We start from the raw sequence: 14,011 nt of genomic DNA, 5'->3' as shown, positions 1-14,011 counted from the left end.
TGCAACCAATTTATAGAAGTTACATATCATACTATCAATTATCTCGGTAAAGCAGGGGCATATTCTTATCTCAGAGTTGTTATACTATATTACCGATGGGAGTAAATCAGATTTCTGATGGATTTGGGCCAACAGTGATAAACACTTTCTAATGCTGTTAAGTTTTATCCCTTTTCTCCTCAGTTCTCATTTAATGCGTAGGTATTTTCTTGTGTCTGTGTAATTTAATCACTTCCATGACTTGAAATGTTTTGTTGTTGCTTTTACTGTGAAGTCTTTGTTATAGGTTATTTATAAGGACACGCATGTTTTTAAATATTTTTCTATTTGATTTAGGTTCCAAAAGCATTTGCTGCAAGTCTCCTGGATTATATAGGCTCCCAGGCCCAGTACCTCCACACCTTTATGGCCATCACTCATGCTGCAAAAGTGGAGTCAGAGCAACATGGAGACCGCTTGCCAAGAGTTGAAATGGCTTTGGAGGCTCTGAGAAATGTTATAAAATATAATCCAGGTATGTGATTGTACCCTTGACAAATAAGATCCTTAAAATAGAAGAGCCCTAAAAATACCAGTTCTCAATTTTACCAGGAAAACTCTAGGAAAATTATGCTTGGTTATTGACCCCATAATATTTTTACCTCTAAATAATAGGCTGGAAAGAGAGGTCAGTCATCATGCTTAGAATTCATATCTCTAAGAGCAAATGAGTTTCAATAAGTTGAAAAGGCAGAATAACTTGATAGTATAAAACATCACATTGATGACATAAATTGACATACAAGGTGTAAGTGCTTATGTTAGAGTTATTGATGAGGTTATCTAATTTTTCCACCACTGGTCCTTACGATGAAAGTTTTTGTGCTTGAAAATTGAGTTCTGACAAAACATGGTCCACTGGAGAAGGGAATGGCAAACCACTTCAGTATTCCTGGCTGGAGAATTCCATGAACGCTATGAAAAGGTAAAAAGATGTGACACTTAAAGATGAACTCCCCAGGATAGTAGGTGCCCAGTATGCTACTGGAGAAGAGCAGAGAAATAGATCCAGAAAGAATGAAAAGGATGAGCCAAAGTGAAAACAGCACCCAGTTTTGGATATGTCTGGTGATGAAAGTAAAGTCCAATGCAGTAAATAACAATATTACGTAGAAACCTGGAATGTTAGGTCCATGAATCAAGGTAAATTGGAAGTGGTCAAACAGGGAATGGCAAGAGTGAACATCAACATTTTAAGAATCAGTGAACTAAAATGGAGCAGAATGGGTGAATGTAATTTAGATGATGATTATATCTACTACTGTGGGCAAGAATCCCTTAGAAGAAATGGAGTTGCCCTCATAGTCAACAAGAGAGTCCAAAATGCAGTACGGGGGTACAGTCTCAAAAACAACAGAAAGATCTCTGTTCATTTCCAAGGCAAACCGTTCAGTATCATAGTAATTCAAGTCTGTGCCCCAATCACTAATGCTGAAAAAGCTGAACTTGAACGTTTCTCTGAAGACCTCCAAGACCTTCTAGAACACCCAAAAAAGATGTCCTTTTCATCATAGGGCAATGGAATGCAAAAGTTGGAAGTCAAGGGTTACCTGGAGTAACAGGCAAGTTTGTTTGGCTTTGGAGGAGAAAACGAAGCAGGGCAAATTCTAACAGAGTTTTGTGAAGAGTACACACCGTTTGTAGCCAACACACTTCCAACAACCCAAGAGATAACTCTACTCATGGACGTCACCAGATGGTCAATACCAAAATCAGATTGAGTATATTCTTTGCAGCCAAAGATGGTGAAGCTCTATGCAGTCAGCAAAAACATGACCAGGAGCTGACTGTTGCTCAGATCTTGAACTCTTTATTGCCAAATTTAGACTTAAATTGAAGAAAGTAAGGAAAACCGCTAGGCCATTCAGTATGACCTAAATCAAATCCCTTACAATTATATACAGTGGTCACAAATCCATTCATGGGATTAGATCTGATAGAGTGCTTGAAGAACTATGGATGGAGGTTTGTGACATTGTACAGGAGGTGGTGATGAAAACCATCCTCAAGGAAAAGAAAAGCAAGAAGGCAAAATGGTTGTCTGAGGAGGCCTTACAAATAGCTGAGAAAAGAAGAGACACTAAAGGCAAAGGAGAAAAGGAAAGATATAAGCATCTGAATGCAGAGTTCCATAGAATATCAGGGAGAGATAAGAAAGCCTTCCTCAGCAATCAATGCAAAGAAATAGAGGAAAACAATAGAATGGGAAAGACTAGAGCTCTCTTCAAGAAAATTAGAGATACCAAGGGAACATTTCATGCAAAGATGGGCACAGTAAGGACAGAAACAGAAGATATTAAGAAGAGGTGGCAAGAATACACAGAAGAACTATACAAAAAAAAGATCTTAATGGCCCAGATAACCATAATGATGTGATCACTCACTTAGAGCCAGACATCCTGGAGTGCAAGGTCAAGTGGGTGTTAGGAAGCATCACTACACAGCTAGTGGAGGTGATGGAATTCCAGCTATTTCAAATCCTAAATGATGATGCTGTTAAAGTGCTGCATGCACTCAATATGTTAACGAATTTGGAAAACTCAGCAGTGGCCACAGAAGTGGAAGAGGTCAGATTTCATTCCAGTATAAAAGAAGGCAATGCCAAAGAACGTTCAAACTACCACACAATTGCACTCATCTCACACGCTAGTAAAGTTACACTCAAAATTCTCCAAGTGAGGCTTGACAGTACATGAACTGAGAATTTCCAGATGTTCAAGCTGGATTTAGAAAAAGCAGAGGAACCAGAAATCAAATTGCCAACATCCATTGGATCATAGAAAAAGCAAGGGAATTCCAAAACAACATCCACTTCTGCTATTGACTATGCCAAAGCCTTTGACTGTGTGGATCACAACAAACTGTGGAAAATTCTGAAAGAGATGGGAATACCATACCAACTTACCTGCCTCCTGAGGAACCTGTATTCAAGTCAAGAAGCAACAGTTAGAACTGGACATGAAACAATAGATTGGTTCCAAATTGGGAAAGAAGTACATCAAGGCTGTATATATATTGTCACCCTGCTTTTTTAAATTTATATGCAGAGTACATCATATGAAATGCCAGGCTGGATAAAGCAGAAACTGGAATCAAGATTGCAGGGAGAAATATGAATAACATCAGATATGCAGATGACACCACCATTATGGCAGAAAGCAAAAATGAACTAAAGAGCCTCTTGATGAAAGAGTAGGCTTGAAGAGGAGAGTGAAAAAAACTGGCTTAACATTAAAAAAACAAAGGTCATGGCTTGCAGTTCCATCACTTCATGGCAAATAGGTGGGGAAACGATGGAAACAGTGACAGACTATTTTCTTGGGCTCCACAATCACTGCAGATGGTGTCTGCAGCCATGAAATTAAAAGATGCTTGCTTCTTGGAAGAAAAGCTATGACCAACCTAGACAGCATATTAAAAAGCAGAGACATTACTTTGCTGACTAAGGTCCATCTAGTCAAAGCTATGGTTTTTCCAGTAGTCATGTATGGATATGAGAGTTAGACCAAAAGAAAGCTGGTCGCCAGAGAATTGATGTTTTGAACTGTGGTGTTGGATAAATTCTTGACAGTCCCTTGAACTGCAAGGAGATCAAACCGGTCAATCCTGAGGGAAATCAATATTGTATATTCATTGAAAGCACTGATGCTGAAACTGAAGCTCCACTATTTTGGCCACTTGATATGAAGAACTGACTCATTAGAAAAGACCCTGATGCTGGGAAAGATTGAAGTTAGGAGGAAAAGGGGACAACAGAGGATGAGACGGTTTGATGGCATCACTGACTCAATGGACAGGAGTTTGAGCAAGCTCCAGGAGTTGGTGATGGACAGGGAAGCCTGGTGTGCTGCAGTCCATGATGTCACAAAGAGGTGGACACAACTGAGCAACTGAACTGAATTGATAGAATATATTGATAAAATACCAAACATAAAACCTGAGTATAAAATATGACACATATGTATAAACTATAGAATATAAAATAGAGTATTATATAGAATATAAAATATAAATATGGAATATAAAATTACATTCAATATTCAGTTTCTTACCTGAAGACCTCAAAACTTTTTATTAACACTTAATATTATCTTTCTTGTACTTCTTTGCTCTTGCCAGTATGTATTACAGTACTATTATAATTTACAGTTGTATTGCCAACAAATTATTCAAATAAAATAACCAACAATAATTAAATGCTGTCTAAGAAAATTTCATTCCCATGGTATACATGTTTTTAAAGGCAGTATTATAAAATCTGAAGAAAACTTCATTTTTTGATTTTGGCATATTAGGTACAAAGAAATTGCTGCAAATCTGGGAATTGATTTGGAACTTGTCTGTAATGTAGTTTTCAAGTGACAGAGTTCTAACTCAGTCCTACTTAAAAGCCAAATGATGTCACACTGTCTCCAGATGTAATTAGGCTGACAAGGTTAGCTCTTGAGGTCTACAGGTAAAGCTTAAAAGTACCACCATAACACTTTTAATTTTTGAATTGTATTTGATAAATTTCTTGTTTTTAGCCTGTTGGTTAGTTAGGCGTTGGGATGGAAATGAAGAGAAAACAAACCAGATAAACTTTAATACTGTTTAACTTCTTAAGATTTACTACTCCTTAGTGATACTGTACTCACTTAATGTCACAATTGCTGAGAAAAGTTTACCACAGACTCGACAGTAAACAAAATATATCTGTTTCCTGAAGATTGATAGAACATTGCTTGGAAATAAAAGACAAGCATTTTATTTTTCTTTCTAGGCTCTGAAAGTGAATGCATTGGTCATTTTAAGTTAATATTTTCTCTTCTTCGAGTCCATGGAGCTGGTCAAGTGCAGCAGTTGGCTTTAGAGGTAAAAGAACTTTGTTCTAAAGCATGCTCTTTCCTGCAACATACTGTACATGGTTTGAACCTTCATTAATCATCATCTAAAGTTGAGTGGAAATTTGTGTGTAGTTTTTTTTTTTTTTTTTCAATTTGCCTATTAAGGCAAATGAATGTCTTTAAAACTTGAATTATATGCCCATTTTGAAGAGCAAATATTGTACAGTGTTCAAAGTGCTTCCCTCTGTGGTCATCATCTGTCATGCATTAGAACTTGGGATGCATTTCTATAGTGTCATATGAGATGAATTAAGGAATGGACTTTACTCGGGATGCTTGGAAGCCACAGATGACAAAAAAAAAAAGGGAGCAGAAATTTCCAGGATCTCTGTTTTGCCACAGAGAGACATGTTGAGACCAAGCTACACACTGTGAGTTTGGTTCCATCTCCCTCAGTTGCTCTCCCTTCTTATGGGTCTGGTACAAAAGCATCCTTTCCAGCTACCCAGAACCTGTGGGTCTTAGAGGTCCAAGAGTGGTTGGAGGGCCCTCCTTTAGGAGAATGAAATCATTGGTCCTGTAGGAAGCTGTTTGTGTGGAGCCTTTTCCTCTGGAAGAAGCAGGAAGACCTTGGTCACAGGGTACTCTTTATCTAGGCAACCCAGAGTAAACACCCAGGATCTTTTTTCATGTGATCCTGCTTATTGTAACACACACGATTTATTATAAAGAACACCAAATTCAACCTTTCGGTAACAGTGAACTTTATGAATGATTAAGTGTTCTTAAATTGCATTTTGGTTTAAAAAATGTTTACTAAAATAATAAAGGTTAAATTGGTTAACAGCTTAACAAGCATAGTCTTTTCTTTGAAAAGCATTCTTCTCCACTTAATTCCTTCAAGTACCTTGTAATTTTTAAAATAAGCATTATTGTATCTGTGATATTTTTCTTGGAGATGTTGACCATATGGTTCAAGTTGTGGCATTAATCTTTAGATGTATAAGTTAGACTTGAGCGGTCATCTTCTTTTGAAGAAAACATGCCTATTTCTTTATAATAGAAAGATAGACCTAATATATTGTACTGGGCACCAGAGACATTTACCTTCTCCCTCTAAAAGAAAAAGTCCAAGTAGTGAAGATGATTATCTTGCTAATCACTTCCCACCCCAAATCTCTAATTGGAAAATACGATAGTGTACAACACCATAATTCTGGAGCATGAACTGGTGTAGGATTGAAGGCTTCTTATAAGCCTAAGGATTGTGAATTGGTGCTAAAATATTTGTTTAGATTGTTATATTTGATTGTTACCTTTAAGTTAGTAGAAAACTGATATATACAAACACACACACATACTAGCATTAACATTTTTTATTCACAAAAGAGCAAAGTAATAAAGCCAATTTTTAAGAATTAAATTCTTGCCTAAAAGTTAAATATTTTGTCCTCCAAGCATTTTTCTCATTTTGGTAATAAACTTTAAGTTTATTTAGGTCTGACTAATTTGCCTTAATTTGTCTAGGTTTGAAGTTATTTCCAGAACTCTTAATGTCCTATTGATTGATTTTCAGGTTGTGAATATAGTGACATCTAACCAAGATTGTGTCAACAATATTGCTGAATCAATGGTTTTGTCCAATTTATTGGCTCTTCTGCATTCTTTACCATCAAGTATGTATATTCACTGGAATTTTCAGAACCACAGCACAGTCAGCATAGAGAGGAGCAGTTACATAGATGATGCAAAACCTCCAACATAGTGTTTTAAAATATTTTAAGTGGTATTCTTTGTATTAATTTGTCTTCCTAGTTTATATTTACAGAAGTTAACTATTTTGTATTTCCATATCCAAACTTGGAAGAGATGATAGAGATCCAAAAGCAAATGAAAATAATCTAGGATTTTCAATTTGCTAAGTATAAGCTACATATGAATGATTGAGAATTAACGGATGCTCCATGTTTTAGTAAAAAAAAAACACTCAATTAAACTTGTGTGGTAGAAAAAATGCTTAATATAAAAATCACCTTATGTTTTACTTAAAGTTCAGTCCTGCATTATTTGTCCTTTATTGATTTGATGCTAATAGTAACTGTTAGCACCAGATGAGATCAGTTTTTAAAAATATAGCAACCTGATTTCTTGAGTACAGCCTGCAATAATATAGACTCCTTACACACTAGTTATGTCTCACATAAGTGTGTAGTTGTGTTAGATCAACCTTGAGATTGCTTTTCAAAGACACTTGTGATATAACTCCAACTTTGTCACTTCCCCATCAACATTCATTTCTCAGTCAGCTTTGCCAGCCCTTCAGAAGTCACATTAATCTTGACTTCACACCTGTCCCCCTCCTTGAGAGCAGCAACCAGTCTCACTCAACTTCTGCCCCAGTACCTTGCACATGTTATGTATTATGTTCAGTGAATTGAGTGGACTTCAGTTATTATTGAATATTCTTGTTAGCTTTTAAATGGCAGCATTTAAAAGTTATTAGCAGGTTATTATTTTTTTTGGGTCATTCCTACAGCCTTAGTTGGTTTTTCTTTTTTATTAGTTTTTAACAGCTACAAACAATGCAAAATTAAACTGACTGAATGTTACAGAAGTCATGGTTTAAAAGTATATTCATAGTGAATTTATATAGTGCAGTCATGGTTTTAATCTTACTGGTAAAACAGCTGATATTTAGATATCTTAGCCTACTCTGTTCTCATTTACATTTTAGACTAAATTATCTTTAACTGTTTGCTCAGGAACATTAAAAACATAAAATAATTGACTTCTTCTGTCCCCTCCAAAGTCTTGTTTTCCTTTGAACTTATGGTTAGAACAGTGACTGGTTTTCAGTGAAATATTGTTTCCTGTCTTAAAAGAAGTCTCATTTTAACAAAAGTCTCATTTTGAGTGTTTATTCTCCTGCCTATTAACTTAGCTCAGTCTGGCTACCATCCTTGGTTTTCGTCTTGGCCTAATACCTGGCAGCCTTCACCCTCTTTGCCAGCTCTTCACTCCTCTGGTCACCTGTCTCTTGTTGGCCCTTGACTTTGGAAGAGTAAAGTCCAGTTGTCCAGTCTACTTCAATGACAAGGAAGGGGTGAGAAGCGCACAGACTTTGTGCAGAAGGATGCTGTTGTTTTACTCGGGAACAGTGTCTTGCAACTGCTACTTCCTACTCATTTCTCTAAGATACTAGCACCATATAAAAATAATAGATCCCTGAATATAGTATCCTCAGGCTGTCAGGAGGTGAGATTTTGTTTGCAGAATGAGCAGTGAGGTAGGAGGACAGTATGGCATAGTGCTTATGAGTGGATTTTGGAGTCAGACCTCTGTAAACCTCTATATACCTCAGTGGTATAGTGAGTTATACCACTCACTAATTGTGAATTCATGGGCTACTCAAACTGGATCTCAGATTCCTCATAGCAAGACCACAATACCTGTCTAGCTGGTTGTTGTGAAGTTAAAAGTATGATGCCCTTTGTAAAGCACCTTGTTCAGTGCCTGGCACTGATGCCTAGTAAATGTAAGGTAGTGTGATGATTCGATTCTTTTAATGTCTTTTGTTCTGCAGGTCGTCAGCTTGTTCTGGAGACTCTCTATGCTTTGACATCAAGTACAAAAATTATCAAAGAAGCAATGGCAAGAGGTAGTGTATAAAGTGCTTTCTCATCTAGTCATACTTCGTAATGGTAGAGCTTATTTTGAGCTACTTTGTATAGTCTGATAAACTAGAAGAATGCTTTGGAAGGCTTACAATTTTTTAAAAAAAGCAACTGCATTGAGTTGAAATAAGGTTGAAAGTAAATTCTACTGACTAGAAAAGTCCTATTTTTTTATTTAGCATATAAACGCTAATGCTTTTTTTCCTTCACAGGAGCTTTGATTTATTTACTAGATATGTTCTGCAATTCAACACATCCACAGGTTCGAGCCCAGACAGCAGAACTTTTTGCTAAAATGACAGCAGATAAACTAATAGGTCCAAAGGTGAGCACGAAATGGGTTCTTAGAAAGAAATTAATTTTTAAAGCTCTATTACTTTGGTAACTAATTTCATGAGGATTACCAAAGTCTGAAATAGTAAAGTGACTTGATATGAAAGTTGAAAGATTGACATACCTGAATTATTCCTATATATTACTAGTGGAGAAGGAAATGGCAACCCACTCCAGTGTTCTTGCCTGGAGAATCTCAGAGACGGGGGAGTCTGGTGGGATGCCGTCTATGGGGTCGCACAGAGTTGGGCACGACTGAAGTGACTTAGCATAGCATTACTAGTTAGAGAAAAATTATAATCAGGGAAGCCTGCGCTAGATTTGAGAAGTCTTAAGAGTGTGTTTGAATTATGGTGATGAAACTGTTCATCTCCCTTGAAGGAGCCAAAACATATTTTAAAAGTATGTTTTAAGTTGTGACAGAAGATAGATTAGGTTAGGTTAGATTTCACACTTTGAGAATTGGCTTGTGAAGGTGAGCATTACAGTGCCTTTGCTTCTCCTCTCTGCAGGGAGATCTCTCATTAAAAATCTGGAGAAGACAAAATGATCTCTGGAACTGTGGTTCAGTTCGTAGAGCAGAAACCCATTAGAATAATACTTCTAAGTAGAATTGCATCCAGACACAGTTGTAATCAAAGTTTCTTTCTTCTGTTACTGAATCAGTTTCACATGAAGTAATGCTCACTGAAGCACTGTCTGTGCCAGCCCAAATATGAAATAAAGGCTCCTGAGCACCCCCTTACAGAAAACAAGCTAGATTCAGTTGTGTTTTTTTCTTACCTGATCTCCTGATTTAGATACTGAGAATATGTCATAAGACCTGGAATAGTTTTACTTGGGGAATATGGCTAATAATCTGTCGTCAGTAGAGTTAATGGATAAGGAACATTACATTTGGGTGCCTGTAGCAAGGGCCCGTAAAATCATGAATATTGATATTTAATACTGAGTTTTCTTAAAGCTAGAGTTGGGTAGCACATAACTATAATGTCTACTGTTATAATTTAAATAATGTTTTAGATGTTTAAAATATGTACTAGAATTAATTTTTGAGCTTTTTAGTAATTTTTTAACCTTTGAAATACATGAGGGACAAATTTTACCAAGGTGAATATATTTTTACTTAAATTTTCTATATAGGAAAAAATATAAAGTGTCAGCTCCTTAATTGAATGATTTACAACAAGAGATTCTAGAACTGGGGTCAGTAAACTTCTTTTCCATTTTTATAACTTTATTCAGATATAATTGACATGCCATACAATTCATACACATAAAGTATACCATTCAATGTTTTGGGCAACAACAGTCAGTTTTAGAACATTTTCATCAAACCAGGAAAAATCCTAATTTAGCAGTCACTTCCCTATACTTACACCACATTTTGTTTTTCCATGTATTGATTGAAAATGGACATACAGATTATTTCTAGTTTTTGGCTATTCTGTATGATGCTGCTGTGAACACATGTGTACAAGTTTTTGTGTGGCTATGTATTTTATTTCTCTGAGAGTAGAATATCTGGGTAATATGGTAACACTATTTTTAACCTTTCAAGGAATTATCAGACTATTTTTATTTTCCCCAGTGGCGGCACCTTTTTACATACCACCACTGATGGTGATATCCACCTCTTCTTTAACACTTACTATATAGAACTTTATTGAATATGGTCATCCTAGGGGAGAAGGCAGTGGCACCCCATTCCAGTACTCTTGCCTGGCAAATCCCATGGACGGAGGAGCCTGGTAGGCTGCAGTCCATGGGATCGCTGATGGTTGGACACGACTGAGTGACTTCCCTTTCATTTTTCACTTTCTTGCATTAGAGAAGGAAATGGCAACCCACTCCGGTGTTCTTGCCTGCAGAATCCCAGGGATGGGGGAGCCTCGTGGGCTGCCATCTATGGGGTCGCACAGAGTCGGACACGACTGAAGCGACTTAGAAGCAGCAGCAGCAGCAGTGGGTGTGAAGTGTGCTGTATCAGGGTTTGCTTTGCATTTCCCTCGTGCCTAATGATGTTGAATATCTTTTCATGTGCTTATTGGCCATTTGTACATCTTTTTTAGAGAAATGTCTATTCTCATCCTTTGCTCATTTTTTAATTCAGTTGTCTTTTTACTGTTGAGTTATAATTGTCCTTTATGTATTTTGGATACCAGTCCCTTATCAGATATATGATTTATAAATATTTTCTCCCAATTGTGTGGATGTTTTTCCACTTTCTTGTTTTTTTTAATTTTGATGAAGTCCTATTTATAGCTTGTGCTTTTATTATATAAAAAGCCATTATCTAATCCAGAGTTACAAAAATCTATGCCTATGTTTTTTCCTAGGTGTTTTATAGTTTTCACTCTTGTGTTTACATTTTAGATCAATTTGACCAAGAGAAGTGACATACATCCTATTTTGTGGATGCTCTCTATCATGTAACTGACATTGATTCATTGACTGCCAGGAAGTTCAGGGCTAAGTTTATTATATATTGCTTGCATTTATAAAGAGCTTTTGATATTTTCTTTATGTACTAATTCCTGTTAGTCTCATTCGTTCAAATAAGTTTTTTGAATATCAGCTTGTGCCAGGGAATAGAAAATACAGACACTGACAAGACAGACTGGGCCAGGAAAGGTTTCTATAAAATGAGATTTAACACAGACTTGAATCACACAAAGGAGATAAAACTATGTGGAGATCTGAGGGAAAAACTTGTCTTCCCAACCTTCATTTTCCCTTTGCCCTTATGTCTCAGTTTGTGACATAAAAGCACAAGCTATAAAACTAATTTTCAGTTTCTATGTGTGTGTCGGATGTTATTTTTTTAAGGTGCTTTTTAAATCCTTTTTGGGGAAAGGCACAGTAAAATGTAAAACATGGTACTAAAAACTACTTGTGTAACACAAAGCATGAGAAGAATTTGTGAGGGTGTGGGGTGGGGTTGGGGAGAGGTGGAGGGACAGATCAGCTGAGGGCTTTCTGGGAAGAGGGGACAGCATCTGTAGGGCAGGGTCTGGTAGGTTGGTGTGCTCTGGGAACTTCACACACCAGTGCTGCTGAATTTCTTAACGTTACTTAAATCTGAGGTGGAGAGAGGAAATTAACCCAGGTAGGTAAGTAGGAGGTCGTAGTGAGTCTTGTTACCTTTGCATGTGTGTGCGTACTCAGCTGTGTCTGACTCTTTGCTGTCCCATGAACTATAGCCCGTCAGGCTCCTCTGTCCACGGGATTTTCCAGGCAAGAACACTGGAGTGGGTTGCCATCCTCTTCTCCAGGAAATCGGATCTTCCCAACCCAGAGATCGAACCTGAGTCTTCTACATCTCCTGCATTGGCAGATGGATTCTTTACGACTGAGCCACCATAAACCAGGGTTTATCTGTTATCCAGGACTTTTGGATGTTAGTTATGGCCCGTATCAGCCTTAACACACATTATAGCATCATTCTTAGAGAAATGTAAAGCAAACCAAATATTGAGATGTTTTCAATAGGTCTTTTTTCTTTCTCAAATTTCCTCATCCAGGTTCGAATTACATTGATGAAATTTCTCCCAAGCGTTTTTATGGATGCCATGAGGGACAACCCTGAAGCTGCTGTCCATATTTTTGAAGGAACGCATGAAAATCCTGAGTTAATTTGGAACGATAGTTCCAGAGATAAAGTGTCCACGACAGTTAGAGAAATGATGCTCGAGTAAGTAAAGACACACCTGAACAACTTGGGACCTGCAGGTGGAGGCACCAGGGAGGCAGACGTTTTCCACGTCGTCTGTCACCGCTCCAAGACTTACTCTATAAGGGTTAATGAACGTGTGTCTTGTGACTAAAGTTTGATGTCCTGTCCTTCTTTTTTTCCCCAAGGCACTTTAAAAATCAGCAAGACAACCCTGACGTAAACTGGAAGGTAAAGTATACTTTTATTCAGAGGAAGGAATTTTACATTTTACTGTAAATTTATTGTTTTAAGTTCCTGCTGAGTGAGTATAAAGCCATCCTTTGCTTTGTTACTAAGATACTTAAATCTTCCCCTGGAAAACAAGGTTTTAAACATTAAAAAAAAAAGTAGGAATTTTCACTTTTGGAGTATCTTAATCAAAGGACTTTTTCTGAAAAGAGTAACTTAATCAAAGGAACTTTTATTGAAATATATTAAGTGAAAATAAAACAAATAATTTTGACTTGATTGTATTAATGACCTTTTAAAGCTGGCTCAGATGGTAAAGCATCTGTCTACAGTGTGAGAGACTTGGGTTTGATCCCTGGGTTGGGAAGATTCCCTAGAGAAGGAAATGGCAACCCACTCCAGTACTCTTGCTTGAAAATCCCATGGACAGAGGAGCTCGGTGCAGCCTACTATCCATGGGGTCGCAAAGAGTCGGGCACGACTGAGCGACTTCACTTTCACTTTCATTGCATGAAGATTTCTTTAATAGGGTTTTTTATTTCTTTCTTGTTAATGTATTGGGCTAGGCAAAAAAAGTTTGGTGCCCAAACCGACTTTTTTGCCCAATCCAATACAACTAATGATTAGTAAATAACTTGACTATTCTTTATCTATTTAAAGTTGCCTGAAGATTTTGCTGTGGTGTTTGGAGAAGCAGAAGGTGAACTTGCTGTTGGAGGAGTTTTCTTGAGAATCTTTATTGCACAACCAGCTTGGGTTCTAAGAAAGCCTAGAGAATTTCTTACTGCACTGCTAGAAAAGTTAACTGAGCTTCTGGAGAAGAACAGTCCTCATGTAAGCTTTTGTCATCAGTGAGATATTTCACATATTTTGCTAAATATGTTGATAGTGTTTCTGTTAAAACACCATTCTCATTGACCACACATTAAGAATTGGATACCTCTTTTAGTGTAGCCCCCACACTTAACTTCGTATATGCGTGATCAAAAGTGAAACTTCTTAGTCTGAAGAACAATTGCAGAGGTTCAGAAAGGTTTCTGCCATCCCATTTCCAGTGATTGTGTGGTTTTTAAGGAGAAACCTAAAGGTTTAATGTAGAAATCTAAATGGAAGTGAGTCCTGCTAGGGCATATATCTTCACTCAGCTAAAGAAATTGATAGGAAAGTCTTAACTATTGATAAATGAATGAACCCTGTACCTATGTTCAAAAGCTAGCAGGAAAGCAAGAGTAAGT

At 37.1% G+C, this 14,011-nt stretch overlaps 1 protein-coding gene across 3 annotated transcripts in view; it reads left to right on the top strand.

Moving 5' to 3' along the window:
- The window catches only part of DNAJC13 (DnaJ heat shock protein family (Hsp40) member C13), a 163,847-nt gene that overhangs the window by 134,271 nt on the left and 15,565 nt on the right, over positions 1 to 14,011 (top strand). For all 3 annotated transcript variants that reach the window (XM_005201940.5, NM_001113745.3, XM_059890073.1), the window contains 8 exons: positions 337 to 514; positions 4,802 to 4,893; positions 6,442 to 6,541; positions 8,449 to 8,523; positions 8,752 to 8,864; positions 12,397 to 12,566; positions 12,734 to 12,776; positions 13,437 to 13,610. In XM_005201940.5, coding sequence (XP_005201997.2) covers positions 337 to 514; positions 4,802 to 4,893; positions 6,442 to 6,541; positions 8,449 to 8,523; positions 8,752 to 8,864; positions 12,397 to 12,566; positions 12,734 to 12,776; positions 13,437 to 13,610 — 945 coding nt within the window. The remainder of the gene's footprint in view (positions 1 to 336; positions 515 to 4,801; positions 4,894 to 6,441; positions 6,542 to 8,448; positions 8,524 to 8,751; positions 8,865 to 12,396; positions 12,567 to 12,733; positions 12,777 to 13,436; positions 13,611 to 14,011) is intronic.

Source organism: Bos taurus, chromosome 1, assembly GCF_002263795.3.
Source record: "Bos taurus isolate L1 Dominette 01449 registration number 42190680 breed Hereford chromosome 1, ARS-UCD2.0, whole genome shotgun sequence".
Classification (NCBI taxonomy): Eukaryota; Metazoa; Chordata; class Mammalia; order Artiodactyla; family Bovidae; genus Bos; species Bos taurus.
The sequence above is the reverse complement of the archived record's forward strand: the minus strand, read 5'-3'. Positions and strand labels throughout refer to the sequence as shown.